This window comes from Mytilus californianus, unplaced genomic scaffold (genome assembly GCF_021869535.1).
Source record: "Mytilus californianus isolate M0D057914Y unplaced genomic scaffold, xbMytCali1.0.p SCAF_19, whole genome shotgun sequence".
NCBI lineage: Eukaryota > Metazoa > Mollusca > Bivalvia > Mytilida > Mytilidae > Mytilus > Mytilus californianus.
The window spans coordinates 2,110,579-2,123,820 of NW_026262667.1; the positions used below are offsets into that span (position 1 = coordinate 2,110,579).

At 31.2% G+C, this 13,242-nt stretch overlaps 1 protein-coding gene across 1 annotated transcript; it reads right to left on the reverse strand.

Annotated features, from left to right (window-relative positions):
• Positions 1-293: 293 nt before the first annotated feature.
• LOC127726979 (neural cell adhesion molecule 2-like) lies at positions 294-11,057 on the reverse strand. The gene is made up of 11 exons (XM_052234352.1): positions 11,048-11,057; positions 7,749-7,874; positions 7,177-7,365; positions 6,063-6,377; positions 5,252-5,465; positions 4,717-4,802; positions 3,264-3,480; positions 2,792-2,883; positions 2,255-2,545; positions 1,221-1,360; positions 294-610 (listed from the first exon to the last, which is right to left on the reverse strand). The coding sequence occupies exons 1-11, from the start codon at positions 11,055-11,057 to the stop codon at positions 473-475; spliced, it is 1,818 nt and encodes a 605-aa protein (XP_052090312.1). The 3' UTR covers positions 294-472.
• Between the last annotated feature and the right edge of the window lie 2,185 nt (positions 11,058-13,242).

The following is a 13,242-nucleotide window of genomic DNA, read 5'->3' on the forward strand; positions in this document are numbered from 1 at the left end:
CATGACTTCCTCGAACATTCTGCTCACCAGTATACTACAATCACATGGTATTAAGGTAAGAAATATGACACACATTACCAAAATGACAATCGCTATTAAATATTTCTTTATTGAAAAAACCTGATACTTATTTGTTGATATGGTTTTTTTTTTCTCTGAAAAATTCTTACAAATCATTTCTACATCCAGATAACCAAATAATAATATATCAAGTTAGAAGATAAAGGAAAAGCTAATACATGTAATTTTATTTAGTATAAAAGTTTGTTTTATTAAACTGTAATATAATAATATAGAATATAAACTTCAATTTATTTTTAAAATACATTTCAAATTCAATACAATAAGATTGAAAATAAATGTTCACAATGTAGTCAAATTGTGCACAGTGAATCATAATATATGTGCAATTTTAATCACAAAGTGCATAGATGACCAATTCGAATGTGACGATAACATATCATGCAGAGATTCACTTTATATTGATATTGTTAAGTTGCTTTTCTATTTCTATATTGTCACTTTTTACAATGTCTTTCTGAAATATTTCAGTTTTGTTCTTTGATCTGATGACAACATCTGCACTATTACTCAAATGAGCTCTTGATATCTACAAGCAACAAATTTCTTAATGAATTTTTAATATTCATAACAAATTAAACAGTAAATTTCAATAGTGTATACTAAAATGTCATGTAGAAAATAAGTTCCTTTAATATCAAAACTTTTGGCTGTTTTTGTTTATATATTTATTAATTACATTGCTATACGACCGACCATCTTTTACTAAGAAAGATAAAAGAACAGTAACAAAGAAAATACTTTCGTTCCTGCATTTTATATCAGTAAACGAAAACCGAACTTTCACCAAAAATAAAAATACACTCGAAGTTATATTCTTAAGCGACATATTCTTTCCTTTGCTTTCGTTTTTGCTTCTTAGAACGTTTAATTGTTTTACTAGGATCATACCCATGCAGTGTTATATTATAATTAAAGTGAACAAATTTAGGTTCAACATCACTGTTTGAATTTTTGTTATCAATTTGAGGTGGAATAACATGCGAGCTACTGTAAAGATTGTTCTCAACCATGCAGTCAACTACTGAGGTGATGCCTTGGGCTGTTGGGAATTCAACGCATGCAATTGTATTATCTTGTGCTTCAGCTGGTTCCAGAGTGTAGTCTGCATTTCTTGTTGACTCAGAATCTTTACCAACCTGTTGCCGCCTTTTTACTATACACAAAACGATGATCACAGTTAGCAAAAGAAGAAAGAGGAATCCAAGACTTCCGCCAACAATATACAGAGTTTTGTCTTGTGGACTTGCTGCTGCAACTGTTTCGTTCATTATCCCACCTGAAATAGTTCATTAGCTAATTGTTATAATTAACAGAGGTATACACTTGACCTACTCAAACAAGATGTCGCCATCATGAATTGATTGATCGGTGAAATTCAGTTCTGTCTGAACTTTAACTCGTCTACTAATGACTGACGTTACTACCGAGTTTGACATGTTCCAAGTTTTGACCCTTTCTACTTCATATAACATAAGAGTCACGTGACTGGGGAAGCATGCATAGCACTTGATGATTGTTTTATCTCCCGTTTTTTCTGTTTTATACTAGGATTTATACATTCATTTTGAGTAAACATGTGTTTACTACCTTAATATTCTATAAATGGCAATTACTTTGCGACTATAGGACTGTAATGTAAATGTTGTGAAAATCTAGTGCAATAAAATAGCTGTACTTGGGGGTTTCCGATGAAAATTTGACAACAAAAGTAGCAAGAGAATGGGATATTTTTGTGAGAAAAAAAGAAGTGTCTAAATTTTTCATAAATTAAAAATATTAAATTGTGTCTTTTGTTTTGATTTGTTTCTATATTTAATCTAATATATTCGAAAAGCCGAGAATAAAATATTGAAGCATTCATCGTGATCATGAAAAGTTTAAACCACTGACAGAAGATCTGAATATGCCATGAGAATTAGAATCGTTTTCGTTATACAAAATTAAGATCCTATTTATGCCGACATAAACGCTGAAAACCCTACCTCATCATATTGATGTTTGAGTCAAAAATTGGTGAAAACCAAAAATTAATTTGACGGGACAATAGAAAATCCTCTGAACACTTAGGAAGATACAAACATAATCTTTTTTTAAAGTCACCACATTTTAAGGTAATTGTGAATGAATAACAGTCATAAAAAGAAGGATAATATGATGTTGTCTAACTTACTATTGTCACTTGGTGTTTGGATGGACAAAGTATATGAACAACTAACTGTGCCTTTATATGTAACAGATGCCGCACAGACACGGTATGTGTAATTTTTTCCTGGTACCAAGTCACTGACGTTAAAAGTTGGTTCAAGATTGTTATTTTTTACACTGATGAAAGACACTCCCTGAATTCTCTGTAGAATAAAGTACTGATCTCCCCCACCACTGAATCCAGGCGTACATTTTATATCCAGTTCATATTTTCCATCCAAGGTAATATTGCAGTTCTTTGGAATATCAGGCGGACCTGTTAATTATACATTTATATGTTTACTGTTTCAATATCTTAATTTGACTGATCAAAAGTAAATCTTATATAAAAAAAATATGAAATCAAAAATAAAGAATACCAAGAAAACCAAAAAATCAAACATTTATAAATGAAAGATTAAAGAAATAGAACTTAAATATGTCTCCCATGTTTTATAGAGTTTGGCAGTTTTAAAAGAAAGTAAAAAGACAAGCTTTTAAAAAAGTGGCTAATACTGCAAACCTGGTTTTACTATCATGTACAAACACGGCTGTAGCATGGTACCAACATCGTTCCTAGCAATACATTCTATGTCGGTGTAGTCAATACTGGCTCTACAAAATGAAGATACTTAAGATGTTAAAATCAAAACGTGATTTACAGTCTTGTAGTATACATTACAAAGTAAGAAACCGTATAACTGTTATCTTATCTCATAGATTTGAAAAACCTAAGTCAAAAAGCATTGAGCAATGTTTGACCCATACATGTATAATGTTTTTTTCTAGTACTGGATTTGAATTATAAGAACCAAATGTTTCGATTTACAGTTTAATGTTTACGTAATAAAAAGTTGAAAATTTTGAACCATAGAGCCTTAGAGGCAAGTATATTTTAATATTTAATTAAACCATGAGTAATCCCCCAATCCAAAAGACGGCTTTACTCTTACTTAAATTTTGGTATGAACAATAGAGATGCCTAATGTACTTACTGCAATTTAATCTGTATTGAATTAGTTGCTGTTTTGGCGACATACGGGTCTGTATATGATGGCTGTTGATCTTTGATTATAGTATTCCTTGTTTTATACCGCCATGTAATGGTCACATTTGTTGCTGGATTAGCGGAAACTCGACATGTCAAGGTCACTGTTTGACCAATAGATGCAGCCAACTTTTCAATTGATGATGTCATGCACACCGGTCGATCTAAAACGTAAAATGTATGAAACATTTGACAGGAGTGCTAAACAGTTGTTTTCAACGTTTCTTTGAAACTTGTTAACGAGAGGCGAAGATACCATAGGGACCTTCAAAGTCGTCTTAAGTTTCGAATGGGGATTACTTGTGTAAAGGGTAGAAAAGTCAAATGTTTTATTACTATTGCAAAATACAAGAGTTTTAGATTGTACGTACTCTAAACAGATCTTTGGAATTTTAAAGTATCCACATCTGATTCACGCCGTAAACTGTTTCATAGAATCTGACCATCAAAACTTAAATAATGATAGTGTTTTTTCCCAATAATAATGGATATATTGGTCCATCTTGCTTCTAAAAGGAATAGACAACTTTCTTACAAGTATGAAAAGAAATTAATTAAAAAAACAGAGGAAATAAAAAGAAAAGTCTATATTGTACTTTATTGTCTTTATGTTTGCGCGATTTTTTGTATCACAAAAGTGCATAAAAGTACATGTGTATTACTATAAATTCATTTGAAAAATAAGACTAAATAAAGGATACAAAAGTACAATGTTTTAGTTATATTAAAAATTGAGAGAAAAGTTCTCTGTCAGACTGGGTTTATAAAACAGGATTGGTGTCTTACTTTGAAAGAGTACCATCTTCTATGGATATCATAGTTATTTTTTTTCGTACAATCCTAAAAGTAAAACTGTACGAGTATGATAATTTTCTCGTTAACTATTTTGTTCTACATTTTAGGAGGGCATTACCGTTTAGCTGCACATGTATGCTTTGCTTTATTTTCAAATAAAAACATTGATGTAAGCAAGATATTTTATGAATGTGTTATGTTCCATTCTTTTTAACCTTACGATATAACAAACAAACATATATTATTCGACTTTTTTAATTTCCCCTAAAAAAATAAAAACTAAGAAAATCAGTGAAAATTTGCAATCTTTTACTCCAGCAACTTTAAAAAGAGGTATCTCAAATGGGTTAGTGTGGAATGCGAGAAATATTTTTTGTATGACATTGATCTCTTCTTCTCATTAATTACATTACAATAAAACAAAATTAAGGATTTCAATTAATTCGGGACAAAAAGTCTTAGTCTTCTCCACACTAAAGCCACTGACATGTTTGAAAACTGTGTCTAATGTGACCATTGTGTGTATTTTCTATTGATTTTCTGCCATAAGGATTCGGATGTACATGTAAATAGACTGAATATAAAATCTAGATTACTATACTTACAAAACACATTTAGATTTAAAGGTGGACTACTCCTTGCTATTCCTAGTCGATTGGATGCTTGACATTGATACTGACCTATATCATCTCTACAATAAATAACAATTCCTAAGATTACAATGGATACTCCCCTATATCATCTCTACAATAAATAACAATTCCTAAGATTACAATGGATACTGACCTATATCATCTTTACAATAAATAACAATTCAGAAGATTGCAATGGCTTGGGGTTTTTCCAACACGGTAATAAGTATGTGTAAAAGAAAAGCTACGTTATACAGTGTTATACATCTTTTTTTCTTGTGCAAATAACACCTGCTTCCATTTCTTATACAGTTAAGTGGTTTATTTTCCCACTTTACAGTATTTTGTGCACCACTTTTAACATAGTAATACTGAATACCACCCCATACACACCCACCTCCCACCTTTCCACATACGCATATAAGATATAATAAAAGTCATGTTTCAAAGTATATTAGTACATTGATTATCCAATTATATTAAAATGAACTAGAACATAAATCATCACCTCTTTACTTCACGAATATGCAGATCAAATTGTCCGTTTTTTATTGAATAATTCGTGCTTATTCTCTGATCTTTCATAACCATTTGTCCATTCTTCAACCAATAAACCTGGTTTTCCGAAGACATCGGCCTCGCATCAATGTAGCACCGAAGTATTGCTTGATTGTGTTCATATACATCTAAAGTTCCATTTGATGCTTGTATAACTGGCATATCTATTAAATAATGATTTTTCTAGAACTTAATAATAAGAAAGAGAATTAAGATACCAAATGTGGAATACAATTATATGTTAAATCTAAATTATTGTGATGACGATTGTGAATCGATCGGAGGGCAGTTAAGAGCAAGTAGTAGGCGAAAGAGGTCCTTTGCCTTATACTAGTAATCAATACTAGAAGCATATCTCTGAATTTGTCTTGTAAGATACTAATGTGAGAAATAATATTAAAATATCAAGAAGGAAATACGATTCAATGTTGTGCATCCTGTAACAGGAGAAATTACATATCTTCGAGTACTAGAAAAAAAAAACTGGACTCTAATATGATTAAAGTTACACTAAAGTAGTGTATACGGAGAAATTGTTTAATTATCAAACGCACATATGATTTTCGCAAAGCTACAGAATATGAATCATGTGAGAAGTCAATGCAATGAGCAATCCAGCGACAAAAATATCATAGTCCATTTGCATGCTGCTCTCAAAACTACAATAGTTTGATTGGGCGTTATTAAGTTTGTAACTTACATGCTGCTTCCAATACTACAGACGTTTGTATATTTTGACAGTATCCTTTTAGTTTACTTACATGCTGCTCTCAGAACTACAGTAGTTTGTACTGGCAGTCGGTGTTGTCTTTGCAGTACATCATTCATTGCTTTACAAGTCAGATTGACACCATCCATGGATTTGTCGAAACGTTTTGATATTGAGCTGGTAACAAAAAATGTTCCATCTGGATTCTGATAAGTATGTGTATTGGGGTTGCTTTGTTTCCTGCCATCCATGTACCACGTGATGTTGCCTGCTGGACGACTTCCTGTACTCTCACATGTAATTGTTTTTGATTGTCCGTCATCGAAAATACCGGTGAAACCTCTGAATGTCGGCACTCCAGGGAATACTTATTTGTAAAACATAAATAAAACTTTATTATAACGTTCATTGTCTATACAAATATATATATATATATATTATATTTACAAGTCTAAATTGAAACAACGTTCAAACCTATGATTATATATATGACCTTCCAAATACCGTTTCGATCCCTAACATCACTGAAGAGACATTAATTGTCGAAATCCGGATATGGTGTACTAATTTCTGCACCTTTTGTTAGCGGTATACCATCTTTTCCGCAAGTTTATTGTTTTCTGTTTGGTATTAAATTAATAATTTTAAAAGATTCATTTTGTAACATCTTGTGATCCGTTTATTTGGCAATCGCCAATGACAGTCAGCAGGGTTTAAGAACATCTGTTGTTCGACCTGTTAGTCAAATGCGTTTTGTTAAAATAGACTTTTTCACTTTTTTGGTCCTTTCTAGAATGTTGTTTGTGCTGTATTTAGATCCCTCTATCAATAAATTTGTTTTACATGCACACGTATAAAAATTGCGGTTTTTATCCAACGCAATCATAGGTTTGAACGTTGTTTTCAATTTAGACTTGTTTATATATATATATATATATATATATATATATATGTAAATGAGAGAGGAATAGAGATAAAATGCAACAGTCGTATCCCATTTACGAAAGAGATTTTCGGCTCGTTGAAAGCAGTCATACAAATTTATTTATATAATAAACATTTGAGATTAAGATTTTTTCTTCTTTTAATGATACGTTTCTTTTTTCAATTCTGATTGATTGACTAGACCAACTAAAATCATATTAGTAAAGGATAATATTACTTACAGTTCACATTCAAAGAAACGTTATTCTGTACCACAAAGAAGTATGTTATCTCGGTTTTACAAAGCACGGTAGCTTTGTACATAGACCTATCCACTGTTAATACAACTTGACTTGTTCTCAATCCTGTACCATTACTGTAGGTTACGTCATTGTTGGCAGCTGGTAGACTTGTGATGTTCAAAGATGGACCTATAACATATGCAGTATTTTGTAACCGGAATAGCAACCCTTGAATTAACTGTCAGTATTGAACTTATTTTTGTAAAATAAGACAATAAACGTCCAATATTACAAGCCTTATCAGAAAGATTAATTTTATCACTTCTTTCTAAACATTCTGACCTGTAATTGTCCACCTCCTATTGTGGATAGTTGACTCGTTGGCAATCATACCACATCTCCTTAATATACAAAGGGAAACTTATAGGTTTCTATGTTCTTGTAAATTACAGGGAAACATTTAATGCATGCAACGATATCTATTTAACGTCATAAGTTTATTAGTAGTGAACCTCTGTTCCTCAAAATTCAACGCAGTAAATGTTGTTATCTTAATCTTCAAGAATTAATACCTGTAATATACCATTCAAATATTGGTGGTGGCTTCCCGCCATCTGCCTCACATGTTAATGTTGGTTTGCTTCCCTCATCAATACCCCCAACAGGGAGGGGATGTAGCTGTATTCGGGTCGGTTTAACTGAAATTGAAATTAGGTGTAAATTTAAAATGAACTAGATAATATGTCACTGAGACTGCAATCAAACAAAATATTTGTTTTCTTTTATATTTGTTATGAGAGAAATAAAATGATTTTACAATCTCCATTGCTGGAAAATATATTTTACCGACTCAGAGTACAGCATGAGAAATTCTGTTGTAAAATAGTCTTGTGGTGAATTGATTGTTCAGTAAAGTGAGGTAGTCAGTTTAAACATAATCAAATTGACAATTTTCTCCGACTGAGACATTATAATGCTAATGACTATCCGACATCCCAAAATTCCTGATTTGTGTCCAGTACGTGGCAATGGGTTTTAAACAACGACAATTAATCATTGAATTCACAATAATCAATATAAAAACCACGAACTTGATTCAAATCTATATAATACAGAGATCGGTATAATGTAGAAACATACTAGATAGATCGCCTATGTTTTAGTAATAATTACGAAACATGTGGTTGATATGAATAAATGGACATGTAAGCCGTACGTCAATAAGACAGTGATACGGGTATATATATCTCGGTAGATATAAAGGATTTATAAAAGAAATGATAACAAATATTAGGCAGAACAACAGATCACACCAACTACCAATTCAGTCGAATCCACCGTAAAAATAGACGTACACACAAAGACCAACCACAAAAAAAAATGCCCTGTTCCGGCACATTATTTTAGCCTACCTAGACCAAAAGTGGTAATAGCCAAACGAACACTAAAAATCCTGCACAGTTCTGCTACCAATAAGATGACCACTATCTTGAACAAAGAAATAAAGGCAGGCAAAGCACAGAAAAAAACAAACAAAACACCTTCAACGACAGGTAAATATATCACATGTCGAGCTCTGAATCACTCCAAGTTATTTAATAAATTTAACAGAAACTATATATAATATATTTATTAACATCAATTCCCTGAACTATGAAAACAAAACATTTATATATAAACAGGGCAACCAGTGACGAGAATCCTGACTTGGAACAGGTACTTTGACATGTGGTTGGTGTTGTTGGTGTGGTTCATAAGTGTTTCTCGTTTCTCGTTTTTTATATAGATTAGACCTTTGGTTTTCCTGTTTGAATTGTTTTACACTAGTCATTTCGGGCCCTTTATAGCTTGCTGTTTGGTGTGAACCAAGGCTCCGTGTTGAAGGCCGTACTTTGACCTATAATTGTAAACTTTTTTTACATTGTGACTTGGATGGAGAGTTGTCTCATTGGCACTCATACCACATCTTCTTATTTATTTTAACTAACTGTTTTTTTATCTGGATCAGTGGAATAACAAAAGGTAACGAGAAAAAATGGAGATTAGTTCAGAAAATAGCACGTAAGAGCACATGTGCTACCAAAAAATGACGTTTCCTTTTCCCATTGTTAATAATACTTTCCTCGATGAATCACAATCATATGAGATTAGTTCAAAAAACACATGAGCAAGTAAAAAATATGACTACAGATATCATAAATTGGTCAAAAACATTTTCTAAATTTCATAATAAGTTAAAGGGAAAGGTTCCTTTTTAGTTTTAAAGTTATCACTAATGTTCAATAAATTTACAAAAATTCCCAATATATAAGCCTCTCAAAAATCATCACAATCACAATTGTTTCAAAAAGTTTCATGTCATCTTACAGCCTGTCTCAAAATTAACGAAACAATTTATTGTACAAAACGATACACTCCTCGTGAATAGTTTTAAAGCCATTTTCAGAGTGACTGGTCATTGACATATATAACTCACAACTTTTGATATCCAAATGTAGCTAAGAGTACGTATTATATGACCTACCTAATATATTAACTTTGAAAGAGTCCTTCTTCTGTATATCATTCACATCATAACACCTATACGTCCCGTCGTCTTGTAACGTCAAAGACTGAATGATCAGAGATTGACTGTTGCTGTTCACTTGAATGAAAAATTTAGTATTATTCAGACTGTTTGGTACCGGTAATGTTATTTTCCCTCTCAGTGCTATAATTGTTTGATTTCCGTTCATCATATGATCCCATAACAAACCTTGTTGTTTTGGAACATGGCACTGAAGAGTGACTGAACTGCCGAGAACCGCGGGAACTACAGTGTCCTTGTTTGTCGAGGCAGCGTCAGTAGTAACACTGAATATACAAAAAATAATTCCTATGGAAAGCATCCGATTTCTTTGTAACTGAAATAAACAAAAAACTGGAATCAAGATAATGGTATAATCGCATCTTGATAAATGAGAAAAATGATTGTAAAAACATACAAACAAAATGATCGTATGTTTGTGTATTTTTGTTGATTATTTTTTCTCTCAACTTTTCTGTTTTGATGTAATGGTTTTTGTTTTGTGTTTTTAATTGCGTTTGGTTGTTTTCTTACGTCTGTTGGTGTGCATTTTCACTTTTATTGCTGAAAAAGTCGATTACAACTTAAACGTATGTCTGACAAAAAAATAAAATGAAAAAATATTATTAGTAACTACTGGTTAAACTGTTAGACAGTCTAATTTGCTACATGTGAGTGCTTTACCATTACTAGCTCAAGTAGGACTCTTAGGGCGACTTTCGAATTCGATTTTTTTAAATCTATTTTTGTTCATGTATGGTTAATTTTCACGGTCGTGTGATTTTTGTATAATGAATGTAGAATACATTTCTCCTCTTTTTCCAATAAATAAATCCCCTTTTCAATAGATAAAAAAAGTACATTATTTATTTGAAATTATTTTTATATTTTCTTTTTTCATTTTGGGACCATTTTTTGTCTTTCCTCTTGAACATCTATATATTTCTCGTCTTTTTATTTTCATTTATTTTCACAGTAAATGGATTTATTTTGTTATAATTGTACTATTAATAATAATAACAATCATTATTATTATTTTAACGTTTTTATCCTCTCGAAATCTTTTACATTTAATTATAAATACAATTATTTACAACTTCCAATTTTTATGTTTCTTTTAAAATTATACATATTTTGCTAATCCCAGACATTGAACTCATTGATAAACTTTATGACGTATTTTACATTTAAAACACAAAAGATTACTTGTTTTTTACTTATTATTAAAATTACCAATTTTACGTTTTCGCTATCATCACATATAAACATCACCATGTTTACTTACTATTCATTATTTTCACTTACAACTTACCATTTTAATGTTTCTTTGTAAATTTTTCAGTTTTCACTCATAGCAGTTTGTTTACATCATTGGCAAAATGAAGATTTTTTTCATTAAAACACAAAATGATCCATCATATGCTGATCCTAAAAATTCCTAATACATTACAAATAGATAAATGCTATATTAATTTTATCATTTGTTCATACACTAATTACCTTCTTAACAGCTAATATATACTAAATGTGACAAATATTGAAATGTTTATTTTATTGTATTGTTTACTTTCATCAACTACAAACAATGTTCTTATCTATTTGTTTACATGAGTTATAATTCTGAGCCCACATCATCACACTATGACTGTAATGCCGTAACAAATGTGTACGTGTTGTTTACTCCCTTCCTTATTAACTAGAACTATAACTGTGCGTAAAAAGGGGGCATGACCATGTTTATACCATCCACACTCAGTAAGAAATCAAGAAAGCAATCCATGTTAACCTGAATTAATTTTCTCACGTTTAAAACAATTTAAAGCTATGTTTCGGCATGAAGACATCGAAAAGACAAGCAAATGAAGACGAAGATCTATTGCAATCACAAAGGGTCTTTCGTATACTTTTTGATTTTTTCCTGAAATCACGTTGGATGAAATAATCAAATTGAAATTCGATAAAAAAAACAAAAAACTGTAAAGTTTTAATTTTATCAAAATTTGAAGAAATATCCTTTTTGGTCCTCATTTTTAAAATTGATTTTGGTGATCCGCGCGCCATATAACATGACCGTTGAAACTTGTCATTAATGCAAACAAATTGACAAAAAACTAGACGATTTTGCTGATAAGTTTTGAAAACGGGTGTCGTAAGCAACCCTATGTCAGTTCATTAAGCATTTACGTGTCCAATTTTCAGAACGTTGTTCCAAACTTTTTATTTTCCTATTTGGCTCAAATGGTTGCAAATAACGTTTTTGCTCCAAGTTTCTGAAAGTTTTTCGTTCTTTTTTTAATGTCTCTTTCTTCGTTCGACGTGGAGATACATGTATAGTGACGTCAAAATTCGGATTCTTGACAACTTTAACAGAAACGGTTGAAAATGATACAATAGGACAGTGCTTTTTTTAAAGTCTAAGTAACATTTCAAAATCATTTATCTGCAAGCCACTTTGAATAAAGGAAAACAATGAAATTGAAAAAAAACGTTGATCAATTTGTTTGCTTAAACATTCAGCGGCAAATATTACAAGCACATTAATTGATACAATAAATCAATTTGGTTGGTTATGAAAAGTATAGATTTTTCATTCACCTCAAAAGCTAACCAAACCTTTAAACAGACTTATTCAGAAGGGATATTGCCTTGAAGTTACGATACCGTTGTCAGGTCATTAAAGATGACATTTTTTTTGAATTAATATTGATTCACTCATAGGGTCTTTGCATATAAACAAATAAATAAATCTATTCTAAAACCAGATGTTGGCATGATACGGTTTATGTTCTTATAATTCAATTTTGGATGTAACACGTCTTCTGATTGGCTTAAAGTTTTTTTTTGTCTATCAGCTCATAGACATAATTTTGTCATGTGACCGTGACGTATTCAACTTTTTTTCATGACTTACTCCTAAAAAATGGAATATAAAATTAAATTATAAGGAATGACTGTAATATTTTTTCTGTCTATGAAGAAATAACCTCAAAAATGTGGTGCACACTTTTACCAAGTCAGGAATATGGCAGTTGTTATCACACGTTTCTATGTATGTTGGTGTTTGTTTTTGTAGCAGTTCAGTGTTTCTGTTGTTCCGTTTTGTTTCCTGTTATAGTTGATGTGTTTCCCTCGGTTTTGTTTTGTGACCAGGATTTGTTTCAGTTAAATCGATTTATGACTATTGAACAGCGGTATACTATTATTGCCTTTATTTAAATAACACGCTACGCGGGATATTCAGTATGCACAACATTTTCGATGTTATTTCTTCATAGACATAAAAAATATTACAGTCATTCCTTAAATATCGTATATTTTATAACGTATGATACTAAATCCCTAACAGGAAGGATTGTGTTTGGTTTGTATATGATGAAGACATAATCTTTCATTCAGTTTAATTGAGGTCTGGAGCTGGCATGTCAGTAACTGCTAGTAGTCCTTTGTTAATTTATGTTGATTATTGTTAGTTTGCTTAGTTTCTTCTGTTACCTTTTCAA